This window comes from Hevea brasiliensis, chromosome 12 (assembly GCF_030052815.1).
Source record: "Hevea brasiliensis isolate MT/VB/25A 57/8 chromosome 12, ASM3005281v1, whole genome shotgun sequence".
Classification (NCBI taxonomy): domain Eukaryota; kingdom Viridiplantae; phylum Streptophyta; class Magnoliopsida; order Malpighiales; family Euphorbiaceae; genus Hevea; species Hevea brasiliensis.
In genome coordinates this window covers 71,040,482-71,053,110 of record NC_079504.1, presented here as the reverse complement: position 1 = coordinate 71,053,110, position 12,629 = coordinate 71,040,482, and the positions used below count along the sequence as shown (strand labels likewise).

The window sequence follows — 12,629 nt, the reverse complement described above, 5'->3', positions numbered from 1 at the left end:
AATCAATAATAAAAATACAAATTTCAAAAATCATTTGAACATTACAAAATCTCAAATGCAAACTAACAAACTAAGGCAAAATATAATATTTCCCAAAAGCACGAAAACATTAAGCAAAGAACAAAAAAAAAAATGCAACTGCTTGAGCTCCATGATACAATCTCATCCATTGAATCAATACATATTCAATAAGAATAGAGCTGGTACGTCACCTTCTTCCCTCGAGGAAGAAAAGAGGTGGGTCATTGGTCATAGGTAGATCGTAGATGGAATGGAAGTGATGAGAAGCAATAAGTTGTGTTTGGGTTAGATGAGGTAGAAAAAGAAGTGAAATAAGGATTTCACTTTCAATTTTCAATGAGAAAGAAATGAGCTAAAGAGATGGCATAGATGATAGAAGAAATAGGGGTGTTGGAGAGTAGATTAATAATAAGATAAGAAACAAGTGAGGAATGAGTATGATAAAACAAGAAACCGATGATTGAGTAAGGAGGGGGAGGGCAGTTGTGCAGGAGAGCTAACTAAGAAGGTTATGGTTTCTTTAAGATAAATATATATTCTTATTTGAACAACTAAGATCATCTTAAGCAAACATCTAGATTTAATTTGAGTTTAATTTGTGGGGAAAAAATGTTGGCGATGAATATTGAACATAGAACCTCAAAAAAGTTTTAAAAGCTCTCAACCATTAAGCCACATGTAGCCTATAAGTTATAAAATTAAACACAATTTTTATTTATTTCAGTTTGATTCAGTTTCTTAAAATTTTATTTTAATCAATAACTAAATCGAATCAATTTAGTCAATTTTTAAAGAATTAAAATTAAATTGAATTGAATCAAAATGTATAATAAACTAAATTGAAATTTAATTTGACTTGATTTGTTTGATTATTTTGATTAAAATCAAAATTGGATCATCTCTACTATTATTGCCTCCTTCATATTGATACTATTCCTTTTTCATTCCTCACAAACACAACCTTTGCAACCATCACGAAGTCGTCGTCGACTTTCTCTTGATCACCTCAGACACGAACCCACCCTCTGCTTAGTTTAGTTGTTTCTCATTGTTTTTCAGCGATTGATACCACTACCTTGCCGCCCTCCCTTTGTGCAACCTCGACGCCTTCTTTTCTTGACTGTAGATTTTGAGTTTTTGGCTCTTGAATGTTGCTGGTAGCTAAGTTGTCAGGATGTATGCTATTGTTCTATTATTAATTTATTTTGGTTTTGTCTGATGACTTAATCAAGAGGAGTTACTTAGATTTTTTTTTTTCTATTAATTTGAAATCAAGATCTTAGTTGTGTATTATTATTATTATTATTATTATTATTATTATTATTATTATTATGAGGTTGGAAATCAGTGTACTAATTCCAAATCAATTTATTTTTCTCGATTTTAATTTTAATTAATTATATAAAATTATGAAATCAATATTTTATTAATAAAAAAATTAAAAAATTAGTTTTATTTATTAAGTCTATTTAAATTTGAAATGAAAGATGCGCGTTCATTGGTCGAACGAGGTAAAGAAGAGCTTATTTGAATATTTTAAAAAATTTAAAGGCAAATTAAACTTTAATTTTTTTTTAAAATGAGAAAAATATTGATTCGGTTTAGAATAGGTCCAACTGATTCAAATGCAAACTAAAATTGAAATCATTTACTGAAATCAAAACCGTCGACAAATCAAATCAAAACCAAATTGATTAGGCCAAAACTTGAGCTCTAGCCTATCGGATCAACCATGTCCGGTCTAAGATCCCCTCCCCCAAACTGAACCGGTGGTTCCTTCCCGGACCGGACCGCCGTCCATGTTTATCCTGCTGTCCGTGAAGACAGCTTACAGAGTCATCAAAAACCCAAAACCTTCGTCTCATACTACTCGGAGAAATAGAGATGTTAAGGCACATCCTCAGAGCCGCACTGAGGAAGCCCCAGATACATCCTCCATGGAACCCAAAATCCAACTCTACGGTTCCTTCTATTTCGGCATTCGATCATAATCACTTCTGTTACTTCTCTTCCAAATCCAACCTTGCCAAAGCTAAGAAAACTGACCCAAAATCCAAGAAGAAATCCACCAATGAAGCCACTGCCGACTCATCTGCCACCGACGTTGTTGACGCCGCCTTCTTTGATGATGGGGCCAAACGCGTCCGCCACCTCATGGAAGACGAGAAGGACCCTTCTCTCGATGTGGGTCCTAATGGTCGACCTCTGTTCACTTCCACCCCCTCGCTCTCTCAGCTCACTCGCAAGGACACCTGCACCTACTTCAAATTCAGGTTCCTTTCATGGCTGAACTTGTAATTCTTTTTTATATCTATATTTAAATATATAAAAAATCTGAATTGGGTTCGCTTTTGTTAAGCGAGGAGGGATTGAATGGGGCCTTGCCTGAGGGCTTGCCAAAGGGGATGGCAAAGGAGTTCGAGGATTCAATGCGGAGAGCTGTGTTAGTTAGACAGAGCTTTTTGGATCTTCGCGACAATTTTAGACGCATTGTTGATACTCATCCGCTTTCCTCTGGTGGTAAAGGTATGTTTTTTATGAGTTATTTTACAAAATCATTTCTGCTTTTTGATTAGTCTGTGCCTATAATGCAAATTATTAGTAGTTTGAGCTCCTTTCTAATATGTGCAATCAAGCATTTTTGGCAGCTGTTGCTTAAATCTTGTCCAAAATCTCTTAGGCAGAGTATCAAGCAGCAATCCTGTAATAGGCCAACAGTTAATTATCAAAAGATTTTACCCTCTTCCGTCCCTCTTCTTTACTTCTCTTTTATATAGTTCAACTTCGTTGCTTCCCTTTTGTATTTGTATTCCTAATCTCCTAACCTTTTACACGCACAGAGTATTTGTACAAGTTTCATATAACACTTATCATCCTGTGTGTGCACTATTATGAATGAAGCATGACCCTTTGAGAATTTTGATACCTTTATTTTGCTTCATATTTCCAGATCCAAAAGTGAGAAAGCAAATTGTATTGGATGGCCCTGTTAGCTGTGGGAAGAGTATTACACTTGCAATGCTTGTTCACTGGGCTCGTGATGAGGGTTGGCTAGTGTTTTATGTCCCTAGAGGGCGGGAATGGACTCATGGTGGATTTTTCTATAAACACCCAGAAACTGGCCTTTGGGACACACCTGTTCAGGCTGAAAATATTCTTAAGGCAAGAATGTTAAACCTTTGCTACTGATAGTTGAATGTGATACAAGCTTAATTTTTTAATAATCTGACTAATTGCTGTTCATGAGTAGCAAACTGCCAAAATCTCTGCAATCTTAGTTTTTAAAATTTAAGATGAACATGAAGATTCCACCTCTCTTTTGTTATTTCTCAACGCTGTAATTCAGTTCTCAAGTAAAACTATCGAGAGATGAATGGCCTAGGAACTTGTATATGATGTGGTGATGAAACCTGTATCTGTCAGGATGCATCTTTTTTATTTATGTTGCATGCCTATAGCTACAATGAATATGCAATTGTCAGCAACCATCATATCCATTTACGTCATAGCACTGTTTTGAAAACCTGGTCTCCCTCCTTTAAGATAAATAAAACAGAAGAAAAACCTGATCCTGATTCTGAATATTCGACCTAATCAATATTGGTTCCTTCCAAATTTAGAAAGGAAAAATGGTAGGGTGGTGCTGTTTGCTTTCCAACAACTGTTATTCACACTCCATATTTAACTTCTTTTTAATCAAGTTGACATAATTGTCTTTATATCTATATGCTTGCCTTCTAATATTGAGAAACTCTTAAGCTACCTTTATATGAAGTAATTAATAAAAAAGTTAAATTGACTCTCTTTCTCTCTCTCTCCATCTGATATTTCCCTCAAAACACAATGTTCTTGCTTGGTTTCATAATTTTTCAACACTGATTATCTTCCAGGATTTTCTGAAATACAATGATCCCATTTTGAAGAAATTACCATGCCATATATTTGATCCTGTTCCACTGGGAGAGGGTGCTGGTGTTGGGTGGATGAAGGGAGTTGACTCCATGGCAGTTCCTGAAGGTTCAACTTTATATGACTTAATTCAAATTGGAATCAAGCTCACACATGCAGCTGTTGGAGTGGTAGTTCGTTTGAGGAAAGAGTTATCACTTGTGAAAGATATACCTGTGCTCATTGCAATTGATCAAGTAAGATGGATTCTGGGATCAAACCCTTAAGATCTTTGGATATTTTATTTTTAGAATTCTATGCCTTGCATTCTAAGTCACCGGGATATCTCTATTTATTTGTTGCTTCTATTTTTCTCCAGTATAATAACTGGTTTACATTCAGTGAGTATGAAGAACCCGTAACTATTCGTTCTTGTCGACCAATACATGCTAGGGAACTTGCAACGGTTAGTATTACTTTTAATCTATTTCTATTTCTTTGGTTGAATTTGTTTTACTTCTCTCTGGTGCATTTTTAGCATTTACAAAATTTAAGCAACTTGTGCACATCTTTCTTTTCACAGATTAAAATGTATTTATTTATTTAGCTAAACTAACTGCATGCAAAATGTCATGGCTTTACCTTTTGGCCTTTGTAGAGGGCCATCCTGGACTATTTTTCTGATTAATTACCATTCTTGAAGTAATGAAATTACAGCGAAAGGTCAGTGTATTTGCATTGCGTAAGAAGCTAAATTTCTTTTGTAGGTAAATGCTTTTAGGTCCATGATGCATAATGACATGATGGTGGGTGCTTTTTCTCATTCAACAGCAGTTGGAAAGCTGCGTAAAGACCTGCCTGATGTTCCTGTAGATGCACGTGTCAATTTGGCCCGCTATGATTTGAATGAAGCGGCTGCAGTTTGTCATTACTACCTTAGGTATGGAATAAAATTTGATGATTGGTTGTTGATGCTAATTTGAAGTTTTAGCTTCTTATGCCAAGGTGGTGTTTCGGTTACATGGTTTTAAGGTCTCAACGACAGAGCATTTAGTAATAGAGCTTTTTGCCATGTTAATTAAATACCTCATAGTTTCTATGAAGATTTCAATTGATTTCTTGGGTTTATTTGTAATGAAAGTGTAAAGTTGTTGGTGACATGCCATCAAATGATAGTGCAAAGAAGACTTTTAGTTTCATGGAAAAGAAAGAATAGGATAAACAAAATAAAGAATTTATGAATTGGACCAGAAATCCATTTTTTGGGTATATATTCTATGTTATAAATTCAATTATTGGTGATGTTTGATTTGATGACTCTGTCGGATTATTTTGGTGGATTCAATTTTTTGGGTTTATTATCATATGAATCTTATTGTGTCGACATTTTTCTGTAAAGCTGTTAAATTCTGACTTAGTTCTGTGTTGTTACCTGCAGGCAAAGACTAATACGTCGTGAGGCATTTTCAGAGGAAAACTGGAAGAAAGTATATTACTTATCCAATGGAAATGGAGCAGAAATAAGGTCCTTAGTTTCTTTGATGCAGTGATATATAAGATACTGCTTTTAGCAATAATATATTTGAAGACATCTTTTTGGGATTATTCCCTCTTCATTCTTACGGCTATCGTCTCTAAGCACTTAACATTCATTCCTTTTTGTTGGAGTCGATGCTCAAGCAGCAAAATGCAGTTTTCCTCTTTTTGAAACCCTATTGTGATAAATCCAGTGGGTTAGCAATAGAAGTCTTAAATTTTTGTGGCTTATTAATTTACTTGATCCAGATTATTCTTATAGCCTGAGTAGGGATGAGCACTACTTGGTTTGAGCTGAAATTTTGAGCTGAACTGCCTCAATTCGAAAATTCAGTTAGGTTTATTTGGTAATTTTATTTGGTTTAGTTTGAAATATGTGAAATTTTGGTTTGGTTTTTGGACGAAATTTAAAAAAAAAATCCTGAATTGTATAGAAATTCTTCAAAATGCGCAATTTGTAATTAAAAAATTACTGTGTCTCCTAATTTACAAATAAGCCCAAAAAGAAACTCAAAAATCATGTTACAACCTGATGAATTGAATTGAATCAGTTCAAATTTACCCCTATTCTGTTTTGTTAGGTTTGGTTTGGGCTCCTTTAAATTTGGTTTATTAGGTTTTGGAATTTTCATATTGTACAAAACCGATGGATGCTCAACCCTAAGGCTGAGTATGTGCTATATGTAGATATGTTAGAATTTGTAATTTGATCGTATAAGATTGATTCTTTGTAATAATGGTGGTTTTGTTGTCTACGCTTAAATGTTGCATCTTACAAAATGTTAAGTCTATCATTTTCCTTTGGATGAAAGGTCAGTTAGACCATTTAAATTGGTAACAATGTCCAATTAAGCATAAAATGCAAAAATTAGGTCAATTACACCTAAAACATTCAAATTGGGTCAATTTGCCCTAAGTTTTGGTCGTGCACAGCATGAAGGGGAGAGGCACGTGAGGGTTACTAACTTTGAAGTTTAAAATACTTTTTGATCGTTAATATTTTTTATAAAAGTAATAAATAAGCTGTTATATTTATTAATAATTTTTTTTGGAAATTCATAGGCAATATTGTTTTTTTTTTCTTTCGATATTGGAATTGTTGAAAATTTGATTTTTATTTTCAATTTTAAGATGAGATTAAAAGAAGAAAAGAATGGATAATTTTTTTATTTTAAGTTTTAATGGAATTTTTTTCTGTCAATGATCATATTCAATTGATGAGTCACATGATAACATGATAAAATTATGGAGAAAAGTGATTAAATTCAAACTTAGGAAAATTGCTAGATATTAGAGAACTACTTTGGCTTTATGCCTAATAGATTTACAATAGGGACTTATGTTTCCGTTAAGAAGATTAATGAAAATTTATAAAAAGAAGATCTCTAAAAGACATATGGCAGCATTCTAAGAGAAGTCCTTTGGTAGGTGTTACAAAAAAAGAGTCAATTTCAAATATACAAAGGTCATTAAGAAAATGCAATGGGAGAGAAAATGGACGAATATCAAAGAGGCGAAGGTGTTAATCTAAAGTTGGAGTTAAAAAAACTCTTGAGAGTGAGGGTTTTAGACTGATTAGAAATAAGACTGAATATAAACATTGTGAGTTCAGCTCTTATAAAAGGATTAAAGGAGAGGTTTAATTGGCTAAAATTTTAGTGTCAAAATACCACCAATTTAAATATTTAGTTTCTATCATCTAAAACAATAGAGTAATAAATAATAATATAACTCATTGGATCAAATACAGGGTGTGATGTGTAAATTATGTGATCCTAAAATTCCTGATAAAGTGAAAAGTAAACTTTATAAAATTATGGTCAAGTCGATTATATTAGATGAGAGTGAATATTGAACATGTAAAATATAATATATCCACGATATAAGTGTGGCAGAGATGTAAATGTTAAAATAGATATCTGGTATTATAATAATAGAGAAGATTTTAAATTATTATATTCACCACAGAATGTCATGTCCAATATAGAAAATTAAATATTTTTTACTAAAATATGATAAATTAGTGAAAAAATAAAGAAATAATTTAAATGAGGAAAAATGATTTATATAATCTACCACATTAAGGTGCTATGATTTTTTTGGAATGTATGAAGAAAAAGTGGGAAGACAAAAGAATATATGGAAATATATGGAGAGAATTATTAATCTGCAACTTTTATAAACTTTGGAGACCAAATATTAATCATTGACTAAACACGTGTAGCAACTAAAAATTAGGGCAAGTTGAAGGTCTTAACCACCATAAAGTTTTTGATAATTTCTCTCTCTCCAAATTTTACTCATTCCTTTTCAGCTAGTGGTTCCTTTTTCTTTCCGTCCAAGTTTTTTTTTTTTTTTTTTAAGTATAGCATTTTTTTTTAAGTATAGCATATATGGGGCAACTGCATGTTTTTTATCTAAAAAAAAAAAGAATTTATTTAATATAAATGAATCACATAAATAAAATTTTACATTTAAAAGCTTAAAATTATTAGAATTTAATTTTTTTTACTTAAAAAAATAAATATACATTAAAAGTAACCTAATTTTATAAAAATTTAATTTATTTAATAAAAACGCGGCATGAAGATTTAAAATATTTCTAATTAAATTATATTTATTTTTGAGCAAAATAAACAATAAGTAAATTCATATTCACACACAGATGCGTGTCTATATATATATTCTGGCGCATCACCCACCAAGTTAAGCCATCAATTTAATAACTTGATTGCCAATTATGAAATTTATTTTGTTAATTAATTTGCGTCCAAAGCAGAGTTAAAATAAAATTTAAGTCTTATCCAGTGTTTGTTTGCAAATTCTACAAAATCTGGCAAGATTTGGCTGAGCATTCAATTAAGGATGTAAAATTTCAAATGATTATTATTATTATTATTATTATTATTATTATTATTAAAAGGATTTGCAAATGAATTCCATACAATGCAATGGGATTCTATGGAATTCGTTGATACCAATTACCAAACGAGAATATGATTGAGCAGATACCGTTGCCACCTCAAACAGAAACAATCCATACTTCTTTAAAATATTGCTTAGAACTTTATTCCCAATGGTGCTTAGAACGAAAATCATATTTTTTATCCAAAATTCTCAAATGGTTCATAAAAACCTATATACTCTTTGCTGTCAGGTTGACTCGGTTGAAGATATGAGATGAGGGCCAACAGCAATTTTTACCGCCAATTAATTAGCTTCTTGAAAATCTTGTGTGAACAAAGAACAAGCCCTCACTTCAAAACACTAGAGCAGCTCAGCCCAGCAGAAGTGATCTTGAAGAAATTTGAAGCTAAAAAGATTTGAGTCTATCAATTACTGCTGAGCAATCTGCTCAGCAGAGCATGCAAATACTAGTGCCCTTAAGTGAAGTCAAGGCAACTTCCTCATTTTTGTATGGAGATCACAAGTTCTCTAGTAACACTGACACTCCAAAGTATTGTTTTCATAGAACCGATATCTTACCATTTTCTATGTATCCTCTATGCTCTCCCATTAAAGGAATGAGGTTGGCCACTACTCAGACCGATACCACTCAAAATATCGGAGCCAAGGATGTGCACACCCATGTGGGTGGGAATGCGAGATTTACGAGGGGGAAGCTTCCAAGTTTTGTATGAACTATACATGTATTTTCCTGAACTTCTTCACATCGTCAGATTACTGTGAGGCAAGATCCATGAAATTCAACTTGTACGTGATGCCTAGTTCAAAATGGAGACTGGCACAATGGACAAGATGATTTGTGAGAGGTTGAGAACCACTTGTATAGGCAGGCAGCATGGAATTTGTGCTTGCAAGTTCTGCATGCAAGGCGAGGAAGACTATGGTTGGCAGTGTGGATAACACTGTAACATATGGGGCACTCCTCAACACCTTCAAATTCCTTGTCAAAATTGCTCTTCCATATCCGTATAGCTTCAGCTAGCGCGCCATTCTGCATTGCACAAGAAAATAATATGCTTATCTCAAGTATCTTCAAATTAATCATTCCAATTTTGACATCCCTCGCCTCCCACCTACACAAATTCATAGATGCCGTCCACCTTTAAGCCAACAACAGTGTTTATTCCCCTTTTTCTTTTACTTTCTTCTTGGTTCATAGGCCAGGTCTACATGGGATGGAAATATAAAACAAGTTCGGAGAAAAATTAAAGGCAAGAAAAATCTCATTTTATTTCACAGGATTTTGCTCAGGCTGGAGTTTTAATTCATAGCTTTATCAATATAGCTTCATATCTACACGACCATCTGAAAAGTAGGGGTACGTAACCCTTTTTCAGGTTCCCATTACTGAGATTATCATATGGCTAGGATTCATAAACGGGTAATAATGTATAATAGCTGTTCTAAAATATCTCATTTTGATAAAAATTAACATTTATGGGGGATTAAGCAGGAAGCTTTAGCTCGGAGGTGCATCTTTCTTCCCTGTTATCTTTTTACTCCATCCCAATTTCCCTCTGTATATGTTTCTTTTAATTCATTTCTTTTCATTATCTTTCTGTCATTTGCCGCACTACCAGATTTTTAACCTATTGCACCACACTAAACACCTATTCCACGTCTCTAATTCTACCATTCTTTCACACCTTATAATTCCCCAACCTTATTGATTTACAGGACAACCCACAAGCTCATAATCAGCTGTCCTAATAGCCCAATAAGATGGCTATTCCCATAGCATTGATAGAAAACAATAAATTCATAGCAAGTACCTGATTACGAACAAACAGCATCATTGACATCAACCATTTCCGCTGCTTTACTTCACTAATGCCAAGGCTTCTCATACAATCAACATCCACAGGACGTAATGGGTAAGATGCAGGAAGACGAATAACTAGATCCATTCCAGTCTCATCCTTTGTATATGTAGCAACTACCTCATTTGCTGATTTGCTTACGCTGACTGAAAAATTCTCATCAGCAAAATTGAATTGCTTTATCTGCATCAAGGATAAATGGTTGAAACATTCTCAAAAAATGACTTTTTATTTCCAAAGTTTCAAGAACAAAAAGATTTTACATAATGGTTTAAAGTTGCAAGAAAATTTTCTCTGTTTCTCTTCCTTTATCCTTTTATTTATTTTTGAATCAAAGCAGTTCAATCAAACATTAGCTTGAATTACAAGAAAAGAGTTTCTTTTTCAAGAATCAAAGTATGTTTTCAAGCAAGACATACCTGGGACAGTTCATTCATAATTAGGGGAGGACTGCACCACGTTCTTGTAAATGCTTCAATTAGAGATGATGTTGAACGGTCACGTAAATCAGTAAACCAACCTCGAACATAAGCAGGAAGAACACGGAGCATCAAACCAAATAATGCCCCTGCAAGTGAAGCCATTTTCTCAGGGGCAATAGGCCATAATGATTCCACAGAGAACAATAATGAACCTGTTGTTATGGCAGATGTTGCTGCACTTGCAACCTCTGATGCCCCAGCAGGAAGATCCACATCTTTCTTTTTAAGACTTTGTGCCATGCACAATTCCAAAGGAATGTGCTGGAAGAGGCAATCTAGGATCACTGAATTAGCCGAATCTTGTACATACTGGACCAATTGCTCCCTTGCAGCTGACAGTGATGGTAATGACCACAAATGTGATAGCAACAAAGACCAAGCAAGGAAGACGTTTACCTGCATATTTGAAGATATAAGCCAGAACAACATTAACTAAATTCCAAAGTGAACATCAATGATAAAGGCTGCTTAGAAATAAAGCAGAGTAAATAAATTTTACTCAATTTAAGCGATTTACCCTTTGATGTGCAGTGAAATCCATTTCAAGAACCTCATAAGGTAGTTTTTCAATCACACAAGATAATTCCTCCTTCAAGTGAACATTTTTTTCTGATGACAGTTCAAGCTGACATGAATCCAGGTTGCCACTAATATCGCCATCCAAGGAACAAGCAGCATCTTCTTCGATGATAGCCAAATGTGAAACAGGTTCTGTTGAGAGAATAACATAAGCAGCAAACTGCAATGGTGGAACTGGTATAGAGGAGAACAGAATTGCATACAAAGAGCTTATAGGGCCTTTGCCTAGCCCCCAAAATTCAACTGATTTCACTGCTCTGTCTCTAACATGTGGTGACGAGTTAATAACATTTGAAGCCACCAACTCCCAGAAGTAGGGATTATCGAGCCGAGATGTGGCTGTAATTGATGCAGCTTCATGACAATAAGAACTTGCAATCGCCTCAGCAATGCCAGTGCAAAAGAACAAGCGAAGAATACCTTCCAGGATTCGATCTCTAACTGGATTCCATCTTTCCAGCCTCAGGGGGTTTGGATTCATATCTGGTTGTTGATGTCTCAAGACCCCACAAAACAAAGAAAACGATGCTAGCGCATTAATAGCAACATTTATAGGACCAAGGTCTGAGATCCAAACAAGCTGCTCAAGATTCCTAAGAACATCCGAAATTTCAGAACTAGAGTTGTCAGTGATAAGATCATTCACATTTTCTGCAACTTCCTCCATAATCACAACAGCTGACTGAATCCAAGACCTCAATTGCAAAAAGAAAAACTCCCAGTCTTCCTCAGTAAAATCTTTCCCGCAATAACCAACAGAAATAACCATTAACTTTGACAGCACCATCTGTGCCATTTGCAACTGATTACCTGCTGCCAAGACACTAGCATTGTGTCTCTGCTTTCGAAATAAATCAAGTATGAGTTCTCTCTCTTCAAGGCTTATGTCTCTCTCCAGCTTCAATGATTTAGTACTGCCCATTGCACTAAAAGGATAACAAGCAATAACCAGCTGGAACCATTCTTCCATATCTATAGCGAGGGGAAAAAAAAAAAAGAAAGGAGAGAGAGAAGAGATATGAGGAAGGCTACTCCCAATAATTTTTAATTCAAGAAGAAATTCAATAAATTGATGAAATATATGAAAACAATCACAAAGGGGAATTTTTTAAAGTCTAAAAATGAAATAATTCAATTCCATTGAATTGTATTTGACTGATTCTCATGTTTGGAAAGTTTAAAATTAATAGAATTCAATTCTTTTATTTAAAAAGAAAGGGGTCATATTGAAAGAAATAAATTCATGCCACAAATGGCACAATTTTGCAAGAATTCATTTTCATTTAATGAAGTCTCCTATTAAAAACCCAAAACACCCCTACCTAAATTATGTTTG

General features: G+C 34.0%; 2 protein-coding genes across 2 annotated transcripts in view; one reads left to right on the top strand and one right to left on the bottom strand.

Annotated features, from left to right (window-relative positions):
- The first annotated feature begins 1,793 nt into the window (after nt 1-1,793).
- On the top strand, nt 1,794-5,704 carry LOC110663081 (uncharacterized). The gene is made up of 7 exons (XM_021822293.2): nt 1,794-2,294; nt 2,381-2,547; nt 2,972-3,183; nt 3,912-4,166; nt 4,289-4,375; nt 4,677-4,849; nt 5,348-5,704. Exons 1-7 carry the CDS (start codon nt 1,906-1,908, stop codon nt 5,457-5,459), a joined length of 1,395 nt encoding a protein of 464 aa, XP_021677985.2. The 5' UTR covers nt 1,794-1,905; the 3' UTR covers nt 5,460-5,704.
- Nucleotides 5,705-8,488: 2,784 nt separating this feature from the next.
- LOC110663082 (E3 ubiquitin-protein ligase listerin) overlaps nt 8,489-12,629 on the bottom strand; it is a 29,263-nt gene continuing 25,122 nt past the window's right edge. The window contains exons 13-16 of the mRNA XM_021822294.2: nt 11,232-12,265; nt 10,652-11,110; nt 10,185-10,415; nt 8,489-9,403 (exon numbers count right to left, since the gene is read on the bottom strand). Of these exons, the coding sequence (XP_021677986.2) occupies nt 9,176-9,403; nt 10,185-10,415; nt 10,652-11,110; nt 11,232-12,265 (1,952 nt within the window). The 3' untranslated portion in view covers nt 8,489-9,175. The remainder of the gene's footprint in view (nt 9,404-10,184; nt 10,416-10,651; nt 11,111-11,231; nt 12,266-12,629) is intronic.